This window comes from Rhinatrema bivittatum, chromosome 1 (genome assembly GCF_901001135.1).
Source record: "Rhinatrema bivittatum chromosome 1, aRhiBiv1.1, whole genome shotgun sequence".
NCBI lineage: Eukaryota > Metazoa > Chordata > Amphibia > Gymnophiona > Rhinatrematidae > Rhinatrema > Rhinatrema bivittatum.
The window spans coordinates 48,539,197-48,554,750 of NC_042615.1; the positions used below are offsets into that span (position 1 = coordinate 48,539,197).

The 15,554-nt window shown below is 44.2% G+C and overlaps 1 protein-coding gene across 3 annotated transcripts in view; it reads right to left on the minus strand.

Moving 5' to 3' along the window:
* Positions 1-15,554, minus strand: part of TTC29 (tetratricopeptide repeat domain 29) — a 495,923-nt gene that overhangs the window by 261,721 nt on the left and 218,648 nt on the right. For all 3 annotated transcript variants that reach the window (XM_029603106.1, XM_029603173.1, XM_029603232.1), the window contains exon 6: positions 9,142-9,354. In XM_029603106.1, coding sequence (XP_029458966.1) covers positions 9,142-9,354 — 213 coding nt within the window. The remainder of the gene's footprint in view (positions 1-9,141; positions 9,355-15,554) is intronic.

Sequence of the window (15,554 nt, forward strand, 5' to 3'; positions counted from 1 at the left end):
TTTCCGTTTTATTAACCATTACCTTCCTAATAATTCCTAACATTGTTTGCTTTTTTGACTGCTGCAGCACACTGAATCGACTATTTTAAATTAGTATCCACTATGATGCCTAGATCTTTTTCCTGGGTGGTATCTCCTAATATGGAACCTAGCATCGTGTAACTACAGCAACGGTTATTTTTCCCTATATGCAACACCTTGCACTTGTCCATATTAAATTTCATCTGCCATTTGAATGCCCAATCTTCATCTTGCAAGGTCCTCCTGTAATGTATCACAATCCGCTTGTGATTTAACTACTCTGAATAATTTTGTATCGTCCGCAAATTTGATAACCTCACTCGTCGTATTCCTTTCCAGATCATATATATATATATATTGAAAAGCACTGGTCCTGTTATGCTCAGGTTAGTGAACCCGTGGGCCGATGGGAGGATGGTATACCTTAGGAGGAAGATCTGTAGGTTCTCCCATCGGGTGGCGAGGCAGAACAGAAGATGTGACCAGCTGAACTACTGTGGAGGCAGATGAAGAGTCGTGACGTCAAGGAAAGGAACTGTGTCTTCGCCACTGGAAGCCCGCGATCCCCCATAGTGACCCGGGCCGCTGGGACTTAGGTGGACCTTTGAGAGGTCAAGGAGTCGAGAGCTCGGTGCAAGGGCTAACTGGAGCTTCACCCCTGGAAGCCCGCGGTACCCCCGGGAGAAGCCCGTAGGGACCCGGGCCGCTGGGACTTAGGTGGGCCCTTGGAGACTATGGTCCAGAAGAAGTCCAAGGTCAAGTACCAGAGGGTCGTCACTTACCAGTCCGAGGTCACACACCAAGGGATCGTCGCTTGCCAGTCCGAAGTCACACACCAGGAATCACCGCTAGCCAATCCAAAGTCACACTCCAGGAATCACTGCTAGCCGATCCAAAGTCAGGAACCAGGAACACCAAGACAAGTCGGGACAAGGATCCAAAGTACAAGAACTCACCGAGGCAAGCAGACCTGACTATGTGGGACGTTGCTAAGTCAAGGAATGAGCAGAGGAAGCCTCCTTTTATACTTCCTCTGCTCTGGCTCATAGGGAACAGCTGTGGGTGGTTAACGGGATTAGGTCCCTTTAAATCTGATGAGGGGGCGCGGCTTCATGCCTAAAGATGGCGGCAGCCATCCTGGATTTCCTCCATGGAGGAATCACTGCTGGACGCCGCGAGGGAGGAGCAGGGATGGCTCCCCACCCAGCGACCATCACTGGGACCCGTACCTGAGCGAGGGGCACGGGATCAGGGACTTCCCCCAGAGCTCCCGCGGCGGGTTGCAGTCGCAGGCAAGGTGGGGGGCCACGACCGCGGAACACAACAGTACCCCCCTCTTTAGGAATCTTCCCCGGAGGCCTGGGCTTAGACGGGTGGTCTCTGTGGAATTGCTCAAGCAAGCCCCGGTCTAAGATGTTGGCCAACGGCTCCCAGGTGTTTTCTTCAGGGCCGAACCCCTCCCACACTAGCAGGTACTCCCATTTCTTCCTATGTTTTCTCACATCCAAGACCTCTCGGACTTGATAGGTGAGGTCATCTTCGGAGGCAATAGGTTGGGGAGTCTGAGGTGTGCTGGTAGGCCATGATAACACCAGAGGCTTCAAGAAGGAAACATGGAACGTGTTGTGTATTTTGAGGGAAGGCAGAAGACAAAGCTGATACGAAACTGCACCAACCTGTCGGATGATGGGAAACGGCCCAATAAATCGCGGGGCCAGTCACGCTGATGGCAGCTTCAGGCGGATGAACTGTGTGCTCAGCCATACCTTTGGCCCGGCCTGAGAGACGGGTATGGTCTTCTTCGCTGATTGGCATACCTTTTTGCCGCCTGACTGGCTTTGATCAGTGCGTGCTGTGTGGAGATCCAGAGATGGTGTAACTCGTCTGCAGAGAGTTGGACTACCGGGGATGTAACTGAAATGGGAACTGACAGCGGCGGACGTGGCTGCTTCCCATAAACTATCTGAAATGGCGAGGATCCGGTAGCCGTGGAGAGATGAGAATTGACTGCAAATTCTGCCCAGGGTAGCAGGCTAGCCCAGGCATCCTGTTTCTCATTAACATAAATACGGAGGAACTGCTTTAAGGTTTGGTTCGTTCTCTCCGCAAGACCATTGGTCTGTGGATGGTAAGCAGACGTATAGTCTAATGTAACATCGAACTTCTGGCAGAAGGCACTCCAGAACCTGGCGGTAAATTGAGGCCCTCGATCCAAAAGGATACTCCTTGGTAGGCCATGTAGTCTGAAGATATGCTGGACGAACAGCTGGGCCAGCTGTGGTGCGGACTGCAATCCTGGGAGTGGCACGAAGTATGCCATTTTACTAAACTGGTCGACGACCACCCATATGACCGTGTTGCCACTGGATAATGGCAGATCAACTACGAAGTCAGTCGCCAAATGGGTCCATGGTTCCGAGGGCACTGATAAAGGCTGAAGCAAGGCTGGGGTCGAATCGGGGATCCTCTTGTGATGAGCACATAACTGGCAAGACTCTACGTAACCCTGGACATCTTTGTTGACCTTCCGCCACCAGTAGTAATGGCGCAGGGTCTGTAAGGTCCGGGATTGTCCTCGATGACCGGAGAAGCGGGAATCGTGAGCCTACGCCAGGACTTGTTTCTGCAAGTGTGGCGGGACCAGAGTTTTCCCGGGAGGGATGGCCATGGTGGCAGACAGAAGGATGCGTGATGGCTCAATGATGAACTGCGGTTCATCAGAATTCTCCATAGCCTCAAATACAAGTGATAGGGTGTCGGCCTTGATATTCTTCCCGGCAGGTCTGTAACGAAGAATAACATTGAATCGGGTGAAGAATAGGGCCCAACATGCCTGGCGCGGGTTGAGTCGTTGTGCCAAAAGCAGGTACTCTAGGTTTTTATGGTCTGTGTAGACCGTAAACTGGTGTTGTGCCCCTATAGCCAAGGGTGCCACTCTTCTAAGGCTACCTTTATAGCTAAGAGCTCCTTGTCGCCTATGGCATAGTTCCTCTCTGCTGGAGAGAACTGGTGGGAGAGAAAGGCACACGGGCATCCTCAGAACGGCCCCTACGCCTTCTGAGGACGCGTCCACTTCGATGACAAACGGCCGCTGCGGATCCGGATGCCGAAGGCACGGTTGTTGCAGGAACGCCTCCTTGAGGTGATGGAAGGCGGTCTCCGCTTCCGGAGGCTAATTCTAGGGGTCCGCGCCTTTCCGGGTCAGGGCTGTCATTGGGGCAACGATGGACGCAAAATGCGGTATGAATGATCGGTAATAATTGGCGAAACCCAAGAACCGTTGGAGTGCCTTTAGTCCGGACGGCTGCGGCCATTCCCGAATGGCTTTCAGCTTCTGGGGGTCCATATGGAATCCCTCGCTGGAGACGATGTACCCCAGGAGGGGAAGGGACTCCTGCTCAAAAAGGCACTTTTCAAGTTTCGCTTATAGTCTGTGTTCTCGAAGGCGTTGCAAAACCTAGACGACGTGCTGACGGTGAGTGGTCAGAGAGTCCAAGAATATCAAAATGTCGTCCAGGTACACAACCAAACACTGATACAAGAGATTGCGGAGTATCTCATTCATGGTGTTCTGGAACACCGCTGGAGCATTACAGAGCCCGAACGGCATCACTAAATACTCATAGTGGCCGTCTTGGGTGTTGAAGGCCGTCTTCCATTCATCACCCTCCTTGATACGGATCAGGTTGTAAGCCCCTCGGAGATCCAACTTGGAGAAGATCCTTGCCCCTTGCAGCCAATCGAAGAGCTCGGAGATGAGGGGCAAGGGGTAGCGTTCCTTGACTGTTATAGCATTCAGGCCTCGGTAGTCGATGCAGGGGCGAAGGCTTCCAACGAAGAAGAACCCAGCCCCTGTTGGGGACGTTGACTTCCGAATGAAGCCCCTCTCCAAGTTCTCTTTGATGTACTCTGTCATGGCCTTCGTCTCCGCAGGCGAGAGGGCATAGGTGCGTCCCCCAAAGAGGCTCAGTGCCAGGGAGGAGGCTGATGTCGCAATCGAACGATCGATGAGGTGGAAGTATCTCGGCCTTTTGCTTAGAGAACACGTCTGCGTACGAGGCATAGGGGGCCGGCAGGCCCTGAAGGCTGGTGGAGATAATGGAACAGGAAACTGGAGTCACTGATTGGAAGCAATTGCCGTGACAATTCGGCCCCCAGCGAGATAGCTGCAAGGTCTTCCAGCTGAACTGAGGAGCGTGCTCCTGAAGCCAAGGAAGGCCAAGGCGACCGGATGTATGGAGTACTCCAAAACATAGAATGGCATCTGCTCCCGATAAAGGATTCCAACCCTCAACTGGACGGGAACCGTGGTGTGTGTCACATGTTCCGGAAGAGGTTTACCTTGGATCGAGGAGATGACCAAAGGGGCTGGAAGGCGAACTTGTGGGATCTTTAAGTGTTCCACCAGGCTCTTCATAATGAAATTGCCACCGGCGGAGTCCACCAGGGCTAAGGTGTGGAACGCACCGCCAGCAGATGTTAACGCCACTGGTAGCGTTAGTGGAGGTACAGGTGAAGTACGGCCCAGGAAGAGACCTCCTTCAGGTCCTAAGCCCAGAAGTTTCCCCGACCGCGTCGGGCATGTGGCTAGTTGATGGCCCGCTACGCCGCAGTAAAAGCAAAGTCCTTCCCTAATTCGCCACTGGCGCTCCTGTGGAGAAACTCTCCCACGACCCAACTCCATGGGCTCCTCGGCGGGTGTTCGAAGGGCTCCTGATGCGCCCTTGGGGGAAGGCGAGGGCCTCCTCGCTGCCTTTACTTCCAGAAGGCGAAATTGCATGCGACGATCCAATTCTCCCTCAATTTTAACAGATATTTTACCCTCTGTTCCCTTTTCTGGATCCTTTATACTTCTTGAATGCTGTTTTTTTACTTACTTTTTTCAGCCACCTCCTTAGAGAACCAGATTGGTCTCTTTTCCTCTTACTCTTGTTTATTTTTCTACCATATAGATTTCTTGCCTTTGTGATAGCTCCTTTTACTTGGTCCATTGTTGTTCCACCTCACCCATTTTATCCCAGTTTTCCAGTTCTTCCTCCAGGTTCATCCTCATTTTGGCAGAGTTTGTATTTGTGAAATTTAAAAGTCGGATCTTTGTGCAACTTCTCTATATCCAATATTGCACACTGGAGCTATTTTGTCAACTGTCGTTTATTAGGAAATATCCCATAAAACTATTGCCTCTTCCAAATCTTTTGTTTGATTACAAGCCAAAATAGGTAGCCAAGCAATATAGAGTTTTTCCAAGTAATATGACCTTGTTTATAAAGATGCTGCTTATCAAAACTGCTAGAAACCTGAAAAGATGACAGACATAGTTCACATATTATTAAACAATGCTCACTCCAAGGAACTGTATGTATTGTAACCTGGGGGGGGGGGGGGGGGTTTGAAATAATACAAACTTTTCACTTAGGAACAGTAAATCCAGGGTATGTCCTGAACGGTGCGTGGGCTTGTGGGTATATTGATCCCACCCCAAAACCGACATTACAGCTAAAGAATTAAAGTAAGCAACAGGAAGGGGAAGCTTGTCCATTTTCAAATTAAAACCCCCAGTATTATGATGTTATTAAAATTTGATTTTCATAAGGCACTCAGTTACAGGGAAATAATTAGCATACAGCATACCAGGGGTCAATAAAAGACAGAACCCAATCAACTTATTGCACACAAACAATACTTTTAGATCTCAGAGGTACCTATATCAGTCATGGAAAACAATAAGGCTACTTTTGGAAGAATAAGCAAATCCCCCCCCCCCCCCCCCCCGGGTCTTTCCAATCTACCACGTAATTTTCTGGATATAACTGTGAGAAAATAACATGAGGGGGGATCCAAGATGGCAATCTGGGAAGATATGCTGTAGAGAGATCTCTATCAAAATGGTTTGGATTTTTCTTTTACATTTTTCTGATGATGATTAAGTGGAAGGGAAAGCTTCGAGTATACCTTTCTTCACACTTGCAAGCTGAATCTAATGCATCAGACTGTGATTCCCGAGCTCTTTCAACTATCTCAGTCCAGATCGGGAGTTGTTCTCGTTGCCACCGGCCTTGAGGGAAAAGACCCACGACCTGAAATTGCTGAGCCCCAACACTAGGATGCCTCCTTCTCTGGCGATTTTTGCCGCAACGTCATCATCGGGTGCCTCAGACCCAGCGGGAAGTGACCAGGGTAGAGGCGGAGAGGGCCAGGAGATGCTCAAGGAAGGAATTATCGGCTTCGGAGTCAGAGATGCTGGAGGACAGCAACAGAAAGTGAGTGGTGAGTCCCTATGGATGGATGGTGATTGGAACTCCCCTGTGTTGAGTATCCAGTATGAGCTCTCATAGTCAAATAATCTTGAAGGATTAATGCCTTTGTACCTGTAGTTAAAGCATGTATGGAGAAGCTCTCTCCCTTTACTCTTTGTAGTATATGGACTATGTTATCTTCAGTGGACTCAACTCTTTTTACCTTAACTTGGCTCTGTTATCAATATCTATGGCCAGACTCAATCACAACAAGAAACATTGGTGACCCATACAGATCAAAATGATAAAATAACTATGGATAAAATCATCTATCCAGTCTTCTTTGATACAAGACAGTAACTCGATGCATCGCAGGATTGAAAATCTAAATTATTCTATCAAAAGTTTAAACCTACAAATTCTTAGCTTCCCTGTGGTTGCTATGATTTCTCCAGCTGAATTATTTAACTCATACATGCGGAATATATTGGGTATTTCCCCTGCGGTTATACCTAAAATTTCCAAAGCTTTTTACCTTCCTGCAAGGAGTAATTTTGAAGCTGGAGTAATTGTACAAGATGTGGTTCAAGCTTCAGCACTGCGTGATGTAGATGAAGTCTTGGATGTTTCTGCTTTATTAGAGTCTACTGTTGTAGATGAAGCTCATCGTGCCACCTTGTTAGTGACTTTTTCTTCTTTACAAGATTGAGATTTGGCGTTTTGCCTTTTTTTTCATGCTATAAACTTATTGTTCATGGTCTGTAAAATTTGCATATTTCCTGACTACTGTAGAGCCACACAAGAATGTCAGAACATTTTTTTTAGCTATGAGGCAGGAGGTTATTTCCATGGGTGCTAACTTTCATCTTCGATTTCCTTGTAAGTGTATTATTTCTTTTTCTACTGAGATGTTTATTTTCTTTGATCCTTCACAGATACGTAGCCTTATTAACTCAACAGGTTCTGGGATTAGTACGCCTATTATTACTTAGTAATGGTTATCAGAGCCCTTCATGGTCTATCCTAGTTTATTATATTTACTGAGTGAATCCTATCTGATATTTTCCCTTGGATCCCATCATATAGGGAGTTACATAGACTATTTTTTTTCTTTTCATTTGTTTAATTTGTATTTCTTGTACAGCCTTTTCCATGCAAGATATTCTTGTATTTTTTTTTAATATAAAGAGTTAAAAAAAATAACATGCTCTGAATCTAGAAGCCAAGATTCAGTGATACACAGAACATCATGTTTATCTACTAATAGATCATAAAAAAGAGCTGTCCTCTTTTTAACAGATCTAGTGTTAATTTGAAGTGCTAATAATTTTGAGGGGATCTCAGCAGCACGTCCCACATTCAGAGGAATGAGTGTTGAATAATATGTCTAGAAAGTTGTAAACATCTTTTCTGGCAAATACTGGTGTAACGACCTTGTCCCATGATTACTGAAATGGCTGAGACTAAATGAAAAAAAAGGAAAATATCACATGCTTGCCACCAAGTAACACAAAGAAAAATCAACAGTTCATTGAACAATAGGCACACCTCAGGCATGCATGAAGGGGCACACAAAAGGGCAAGCTCCTTTGTTGCTCTTCTTCATGCATGTGACAGAGGTGCATGCCCCTACAGCGTGTGTCACCAGTGCCTCTGGCTCTGCACTGTAGGTGATGTCAGGTGGTGGGCTAGAGATGATCCTGGATAGGAGAGAATGTTCTCACATGCACCACAGCGGCAGAGGCAGAAACTGTGCAGCAGCAGAAGACACTAACAAGGCTGACAAACTACATGGCTGAGCACAGAATCCGGCTTCCTCTATGTTGATTTGGCCCCATGCTTTAGTTGACATCAGAGGGCAGGCCAGAGATGATCCTGAAGGGGAGGGGGATGTCCTTACATGGACCCAGTGGCAGAGGCAGGAACAGTGAGACAGAAGATACCGACAAGGCTGACAAGACTGCAGAGCTCAGCTCAGGATCCAGCCTCCTCCCTGTCAATTTGGACCCATGTAATAAGCTATGTCAGGGGGCGAGCCAGAGATGATCCTGGATGAAAGGGGGATGTCTGCACATAGACCCCAGCAGCTGAGGCAGGAGTAGTGCACTAGAAGCTGATTTATGGAGCTGATTCCATATTTCATATAGCCAAGTCAATATACTTTATGTGTTTCAGATACAGAATGGGAAGACTAATATACCCCCATATAATGCTAACCAAAAATTAATTGTACATAGCATTAGTAAATGTCCTAGTCTAACAAGTACTCACAATCTCTTCCTGATCTCTAGTCCCTAGCATAAAGAGACAAAACACTTGCCCCAACCATCAAACACTATTTGAAGCAAAGTTTGCATTTTAATTTCAGTATGCCGTAACTACTTAATGGATACAGTCTTGAAAACATTGTTTCACAGTCAGTAACTGGTCCATTTAAATGGAACACCAAGATTGTATGTTGTCATAGAATATAAACTTATTTTCATTATTATCTCATGTTCTTGCATAATAAAATAGGTAGTTAGTAAATAACGTTGTGCTGCACAGTACCAAGTAATGATAATATAAACTAAGCCTGAGTTCTTAACATCTACTTATGATACTTATAATGGGCCCCTTATTTTACAGCACCATTTTCTACAGTTTGTGGATTTTTATTTATTAGTTTTTGTAGATTAAGCTTTCAAGATACTAATGGATTTCTTGCTGTCAGCAAACAGGCACTTGTGTTTTACAATGAGATTTGCAAGCATACTGATGGCATTTGTCTTTGAATTTCATAGGGAATAATCACCTAGTCAAACATTTGACAATTTTTAGTTTACTCCTGGGAAAACAGGCCCTCACATTACAGAGGAATTGGCATGTGCTATTTTCTACCCACCTTCTTTTGCCATTTCAAAAGCTTTTATTAGACTTCTGATGGCCTGTTTGTGTTCTTTATTTTCTAGCATCTTGTCTGCTAGTAATGTGTAAATTCTCCAGAGATTTTCACAGGCCACTGTGTGTTGAGTACGGCCTGTCTCATCCTTCCATATCCGCCCCACTGTCAGATGATGGAATGTTTCATAATGCTCAGCAGCTTTCTCCAGCTGACCTGAAAAACACAAGTCATTCGTAAAGATAAGCAGTATGGTTTATAAAACATTTGTAAACAGTGCATATCATGATGTTTGTATAACAAAATAAGTCTCTTCTAAACAGCATTATGCTCTTGTACTCATAATATAACCAAATAAGCTGCTATTAAGAAAACTGGGCAAAGATAAAACCTCATATTCCATGTCAGTAAGAGTTTTCTAGCATTCTGTGCTTGGGAAAACAATTAGATCCAGAATAAAGACTGAGTAGAAACCCTATGTTTTTGGTGAATCTTTTAGTTTGTGCAATTTGTGAGGGCTGAAAAGGTTAGGGCTGTTCAGCTTGGACAAGAGAGGGCTGAGGGGGGATATGATAGAGGTCTTTAAGATCATGAGAGGTCTTGAAAGAGTAGATGTGACTCGGTTATTTACACTTTCGAATAATAGAAGGACTAGGGGGCATTCCATGAAGTTAGCAAGTAGCACATTTAAGACTAATCGGAGAAAATTCTTTTTCACTCAACACACAATAAAGCTCTTGAATTTGTTGCCAGAGGATGTGGTTAGTGCAGTTAGCGTAGCTGGGTTCAAAAAAGGTTTGGATAAGTTCTTGGAGGAGAAGTCCATTAACGGCTATTAATCAAGTTTACTTAGGGAATAGCCACTGCTATTAATTGCATCAGTAGCATGGGATCTTCTTAGTATTTGGATAATTGCCAGGTTCTTGTGGCCTGGTTTGGCCACTGTTGGAAACAGGATGCTGGGCTTGATGGACCCTTGGTCTGACCCAGCATGGCAATTTCTTATGTTATGTTCTTATTTTCCACAAGTTTTTCTTGTGCCAAATTTATGCTTTAAAAAAATGTATGCTATTTCAGAATTAAAATATTTTTGCATCAGATTTTGTGACATTTCTGAATACACATTGGGCCGGATTTTCAGAGGATTTACGCGGGTAGGGGGGGTTATGCGCGCCGGGCCTATTTTAAAAAGGCCTGGTGACACGTGTAAAGCCCCGGGACGCGTGTAAGTCCTGGGGCTTGCAAAAAGGGGTGGTCCGGGGGCAGGGCGGTCTGGGGTGGGGCCAGAGGCCTCCGACATAGCGGCCATTTGTCACAGTGTGTTGGAGGATCACCTGCCAGCAGGCTGCCAACACACACAACTTGCGCCTGCCCAGAGGCAGGCACAAAACATGTGACAAAGGTCGGGGGGGGGTGGAAAGGTCAGGCTAGGGGGAAGGGAACAGGGGAAGGCAGCGTGGTTCGGCGCATGCAAGATGCACAACTGTGCACCCCTTGTGCGTGCTGACCCCCGATTTTATAACATGCATGCGCCTGCACGCCCAGGTTATAAAATTGGGCGTACATGTGTGCGCGCCGGGTAGCGCGTGCACCTTTTAAAATCTACCCCAGTAATTTTAAGAGAATAGAGAGAGTGCTCTGTGTTAACGAAAATGGTACTTGTAGCTCGATTTATCAAACTGCTGTAAATATCACATGCGGTAAGAAAAGGCGTGTATTTTATGTTAATTTCCTAATTATAGCAATGTGCATTAACATTGTGGTAATTCCTATATAATTGCATTTTCCTAGCTGCAAAGTGCTCGTGGGGGGGGGGGGGGGAGAGAGAGAGAGAGAGAGAGAGAGAGAGAGAGAGAGAGAGAGACTGAGGCTATCTACAAGGCCCTTTAGTAGTTAGCTATTTATATCTCTATAGGAGGCCCACCTAGTAACTCGAGGTGAGGTTTAGGTAGTAGTGTAGGGGTTAGGGGCCACTTTTACATGCAGAGTGAGATGTACGAACAGAACAGTGCACTCTTGTGAAGATCTGATGTCCTTCGGAGTGAGGAAACTCACACAAAGATGAGATTTGGACAATATTCTCTCACCCTAGCTTCATGAACTCTCTACCTGGGTAACACAAAGCTAGGGTGAGAGAACACTACAAATCTCATCTTTGTGCAAGTTTCCTCCCCAGAGGCATGCTCTCTCTCTCTCTCTTTCTTCCTCCTCTCTACTCGTCCCTCCCCCACTCTCCTCCCACTTCTCTGTCCCTCCCCCAGCCTAAAAATGCCCAAAACAGAATTTGCGAAAAAAAATCACAAATTGCGTTAAGGGCATAACGCATAACATCGCAAAGCTCACGCAAATGAAAAGGTATAGTTATTTTCGGCATTAAAACTGTGCAATATTGTGCGTTATGGCTTCGCAAAGTGCGAAGCAAGCCCACTTTTTCAGAAATCCCGCCCCGGGCTCCTCTCTAATCACTCCCCTTTTAAAAATCTGCAACGTGCATTAACGCATGCGAAAACACCATAATGCAATTTGATAAATGACCCTATTATGGAGGTGCTTCTAGCGCAGTTTTGCTGGAATCAGCTATGAACTGAACAACCTATATGTTAAAGGATTTGTTTTACATTTGCAAAAGATGGTGCAATTCCATAGCTCCACAAATAAACTAATGAATTGGTCACTTTTTGCATGGTTCTTTAGCTGTTACAACTCTGAAGAAGGGAGAGTAACACATATGTATGTTAATTTTTTTTGTGGGAAAAAAAACAAACACTGATTCCAAAACATTACTGAAGGATGTTATAAAAAATATGAGAACTCAACTGTAGTAGAACATGATATAACAGGGGCTCAACAATCAATGCAAAAGGAAAAGAGAACAGCCTAATACAAACTTACAAACACCCCCATGTCTAATATTAATGATCTCATGTCCAGGTGTCAGCAAGCCAAACATGTAAGACCTCACCAGGTCCCCACTGGTCTTCTCAATCATTCACCCATTGATTTTTTCCTCAATTTTTTCTTTGCAAATAAAAATAGAAAAACACCACATCTATTTTCCAAAGCTTAAAATATAACCAATACGTAGCAATGACCAAGCTAAGGAGACCACACGATAAACCCAACATCAGCTGATATTTCGTAGGCGTATACTGCTTCAGAGGTTAAAGTGAATCTTAACTCTGACGAGGTGTTCACACAGGATGCTGGCATCTCATATTGTTCCAATTCCTAGAGGCCTTCTTGTGTGGACATACATTTTCTTGAAGTGAAGAGTATAGGAGTATACTACAGGCCACCTTGCCAAAATGGTGAGATGGACGATGAAATGCTAAGAGAAATTAAGGAAGCTAACCAAACTGGTAATGCAATAATAATAGGAGATTTCAATTACCTCAATATTGACTGGGTAAAAGTAACATCAGGACATGCTAGAGAGATAAAGTTCCTGGATGGCATAAATGACAGCTTTATGGAGCAACTGATTCAGAAACCAACAAGAGAGGGAGCAATTTTAGATTTAATTCTTAGTGTAACACAGGATTTGATGACAGAGGTAAAAATAGTGGGGCCGCTTGGTAACAGTGATTATAACATGATAAAAGTTGAATTAATGACTGGAAGGGGGACAATAAGTAAATCTACGGCTCTAGTATTAAACTTTCAAAAGGGAAACTTTGATAAAATGAGAAAAATAGTTTAAAAAAACAAAGCTGCAGGTACAAAGGTTAAGAGTGTACAACAGGAAAGGTCATTGTTAAAAAATACTATCATAGAAGCGCAGTCCAGATGTATTCTACATATTAAGAAAGGTAGAAGCAAGGCCAAACAATTGCTGGTATGGTTAAAAGCTGAGATGAAAGAGGCTGTTTTAACCAAAAGATCTTCCTTTAAAACTGAAAGAAGGATCCATCTGATGAAAACAGGAAAAAGTATAAGCATTGATAAGTTAATGTAAAACACTGATAAGACAGGCTAAAAGAATTGGAAAAGAAGTTGGGCCGTAGAGACAAAAATTCATATAAAAACTTTAAAAAATATATCTGAAACAAGAAACCTGCAAGGACTCAATGAAGTTAGCAAATAGCACATTTAAAACAAATCAAAGAAAATTATTTCACTCACACACAATTAAGCTCCAGAATTGTTGCCAGAGGATATGGTTAGGGGCAGTTAGTGTAGCTGGGTTTAAAAATGGTTTGGATAGGTTTCTGGAGGAGAAGTCCATTAACTGCTATTATCAAGTTGACTTAGGAAATAGCCACTGCTATTACTGGCATTAATAGCATGGGATCTTCTTAATGTCTGAGTACTTGCTGGGTGCTTGTGGCCTGGATTGGATACTATTGGAGAAAGAATGCTGGGTTTGATGAACCCTCGGTCTGACCCAGTATGGCAACATATGTGCTTATGAGGGAGTCTTGTTCGACCACAAGATCAGTGGTCCCCAACCCTGTCCTGGGGGCCCACCAGCCAGTCGGGTTTTCAGGACATCCGCACTGAATATGCATGAGAGAATTTGCATGCACTGCCTCCATAACATGCAAATTTTCTCTCATGCATATTCATTGCGGATATCCTGAAAACCCGACTGGCTGGTGAGTCCCCAGGACAGGGTTGGGGACCACTGCACTAGATGATCGAGGGTTTAAAGGGGCACTTAGGGAAGATAAGGCCATTGCGGAAAGACTAAACAAATTCTTCGCTTAGTGTTTACTGAGGAGGAATCTGGGGAGATACCTGTTCCAGAGAATGTTTTCAAGGTAATGAGTCAGATGAACTGACAGAAATCACAGTGAACCTGATTTTTGGAAGATGTAGTAGGACATTTTGACAAACTGAAGAGTAGCAAATTGCCTGGACCAAATGGTATACATCCCACTATTCTGAAAGAACTCAAAAATGAAATTTCAGACCTTTTACAAATAATTTGTAACCTATCATTAAAATCATCAATTGTACCTGGAGACTGGAAGGTGGCCAGTGTAACCCCAATATTTAAAAAGGCTGCAGAGGTTAATCTAGGAAACTACGACGACTGGTGAGCCTGACTTCAGTGCCAGGAAAAATAGTGGAATAATTCACAGAACACATAGAAAGACATAATTTAATGAGACTCAGCCAGCATGGATTTACCAAAGGGAAGTCTTGCCTCACAAATCTGCTGCTTTTTGTTTTTTGGGGGGTTTTTTGATGAGGTGAATAAGCATGTGGATAAAGGTGAACCGGTAAATGTAGTATATCTGGATTTTCAGATGGCATTTATCAAAGTCCCTCAGGAGAGGCTTCTAGGAAAACTAAAAAGTCATAAGAAAGGAAGAGATGTCCTTTTGTGGATTGTAAACAGGTTAAAAGACAGAAAACAGAATAAGATTAAATGGTCAGATTTTCACAGTGGAAAAAGATAAACAGTGGGGTCTCTCAGGCATCTGTACTTGGACCGGTGCTTTTTCATATATTTATAAATGTTCTGGAAAGATGTATAATGAGTGAGGTGATCAAATTTGCAGATGACACAAAATTATTCAAAGTAGTTAAACAGATTGTGATAAATTGCAGAAGGATCTTGCAAGGCTGGAAACTGAACGTCCATATGGCAGATAAAATTTAATATGGAGGAGTGCAAGGTGATGCATATAGGGAAAAATAACCCATGCTGTAGCTACACAATGTTAGGTTCCATTTTAGGAGTTACCACCCAAGAAACAATCTGGGCATCATAGTTGATATTACATTGAAATTGTAGGTTCAGTGTGTTGTGGCGGTCAAAAAAGCAAACAGAATGATAGGAATTATTAGGAAGGGAATGGCAAATAAATGGAGGATATCATAATACTTCTGTATTGCACGATAGTTAGACCGCACCTTGAATAGTGCGCAATTCTGGTCGCCGCATCTCAAAAAAAGATATAGTTGCACTGGAGAAAGTACAAAGAAGGGTGATCAAAATCATAAAGGGCATGGAATGGCTCTCCTATGAGGAAAGGCTAAAGAGGTTAGGGCTGTTCATCTTGGAGAAGAGACTGCTAACGGGGGATATGATAGAGGTCTACAAAATCATGAAAGGACTTGAACAGGTAAATGTGAAACATTTACTCTTTTGGATATACAAGGACTAGGGAGTACTACATGAAGTTTGCAAGTAGCACATTTAAAACAAATAGGAGAAAATTCTTATTCATAACACAATTAAGCTCTGGAATTTGTTTCCAGAAGATGTGGTTAAGGGCGACTAGTATAGCTGGGTTTAGAAAGGTATGGAAAAGTTCCTGGAGGAAAAGTCCATAAATTGCTATTAATCAATAGGGAATAGTCCACTGCTTGTTGCTGGCATTTGAAGGATGGGATCTATTTACTGTTTGGGTGCTTGCCACGTACTTGTGACTTGGATTGGTCACTGTTGGAGACAGGATACTGGG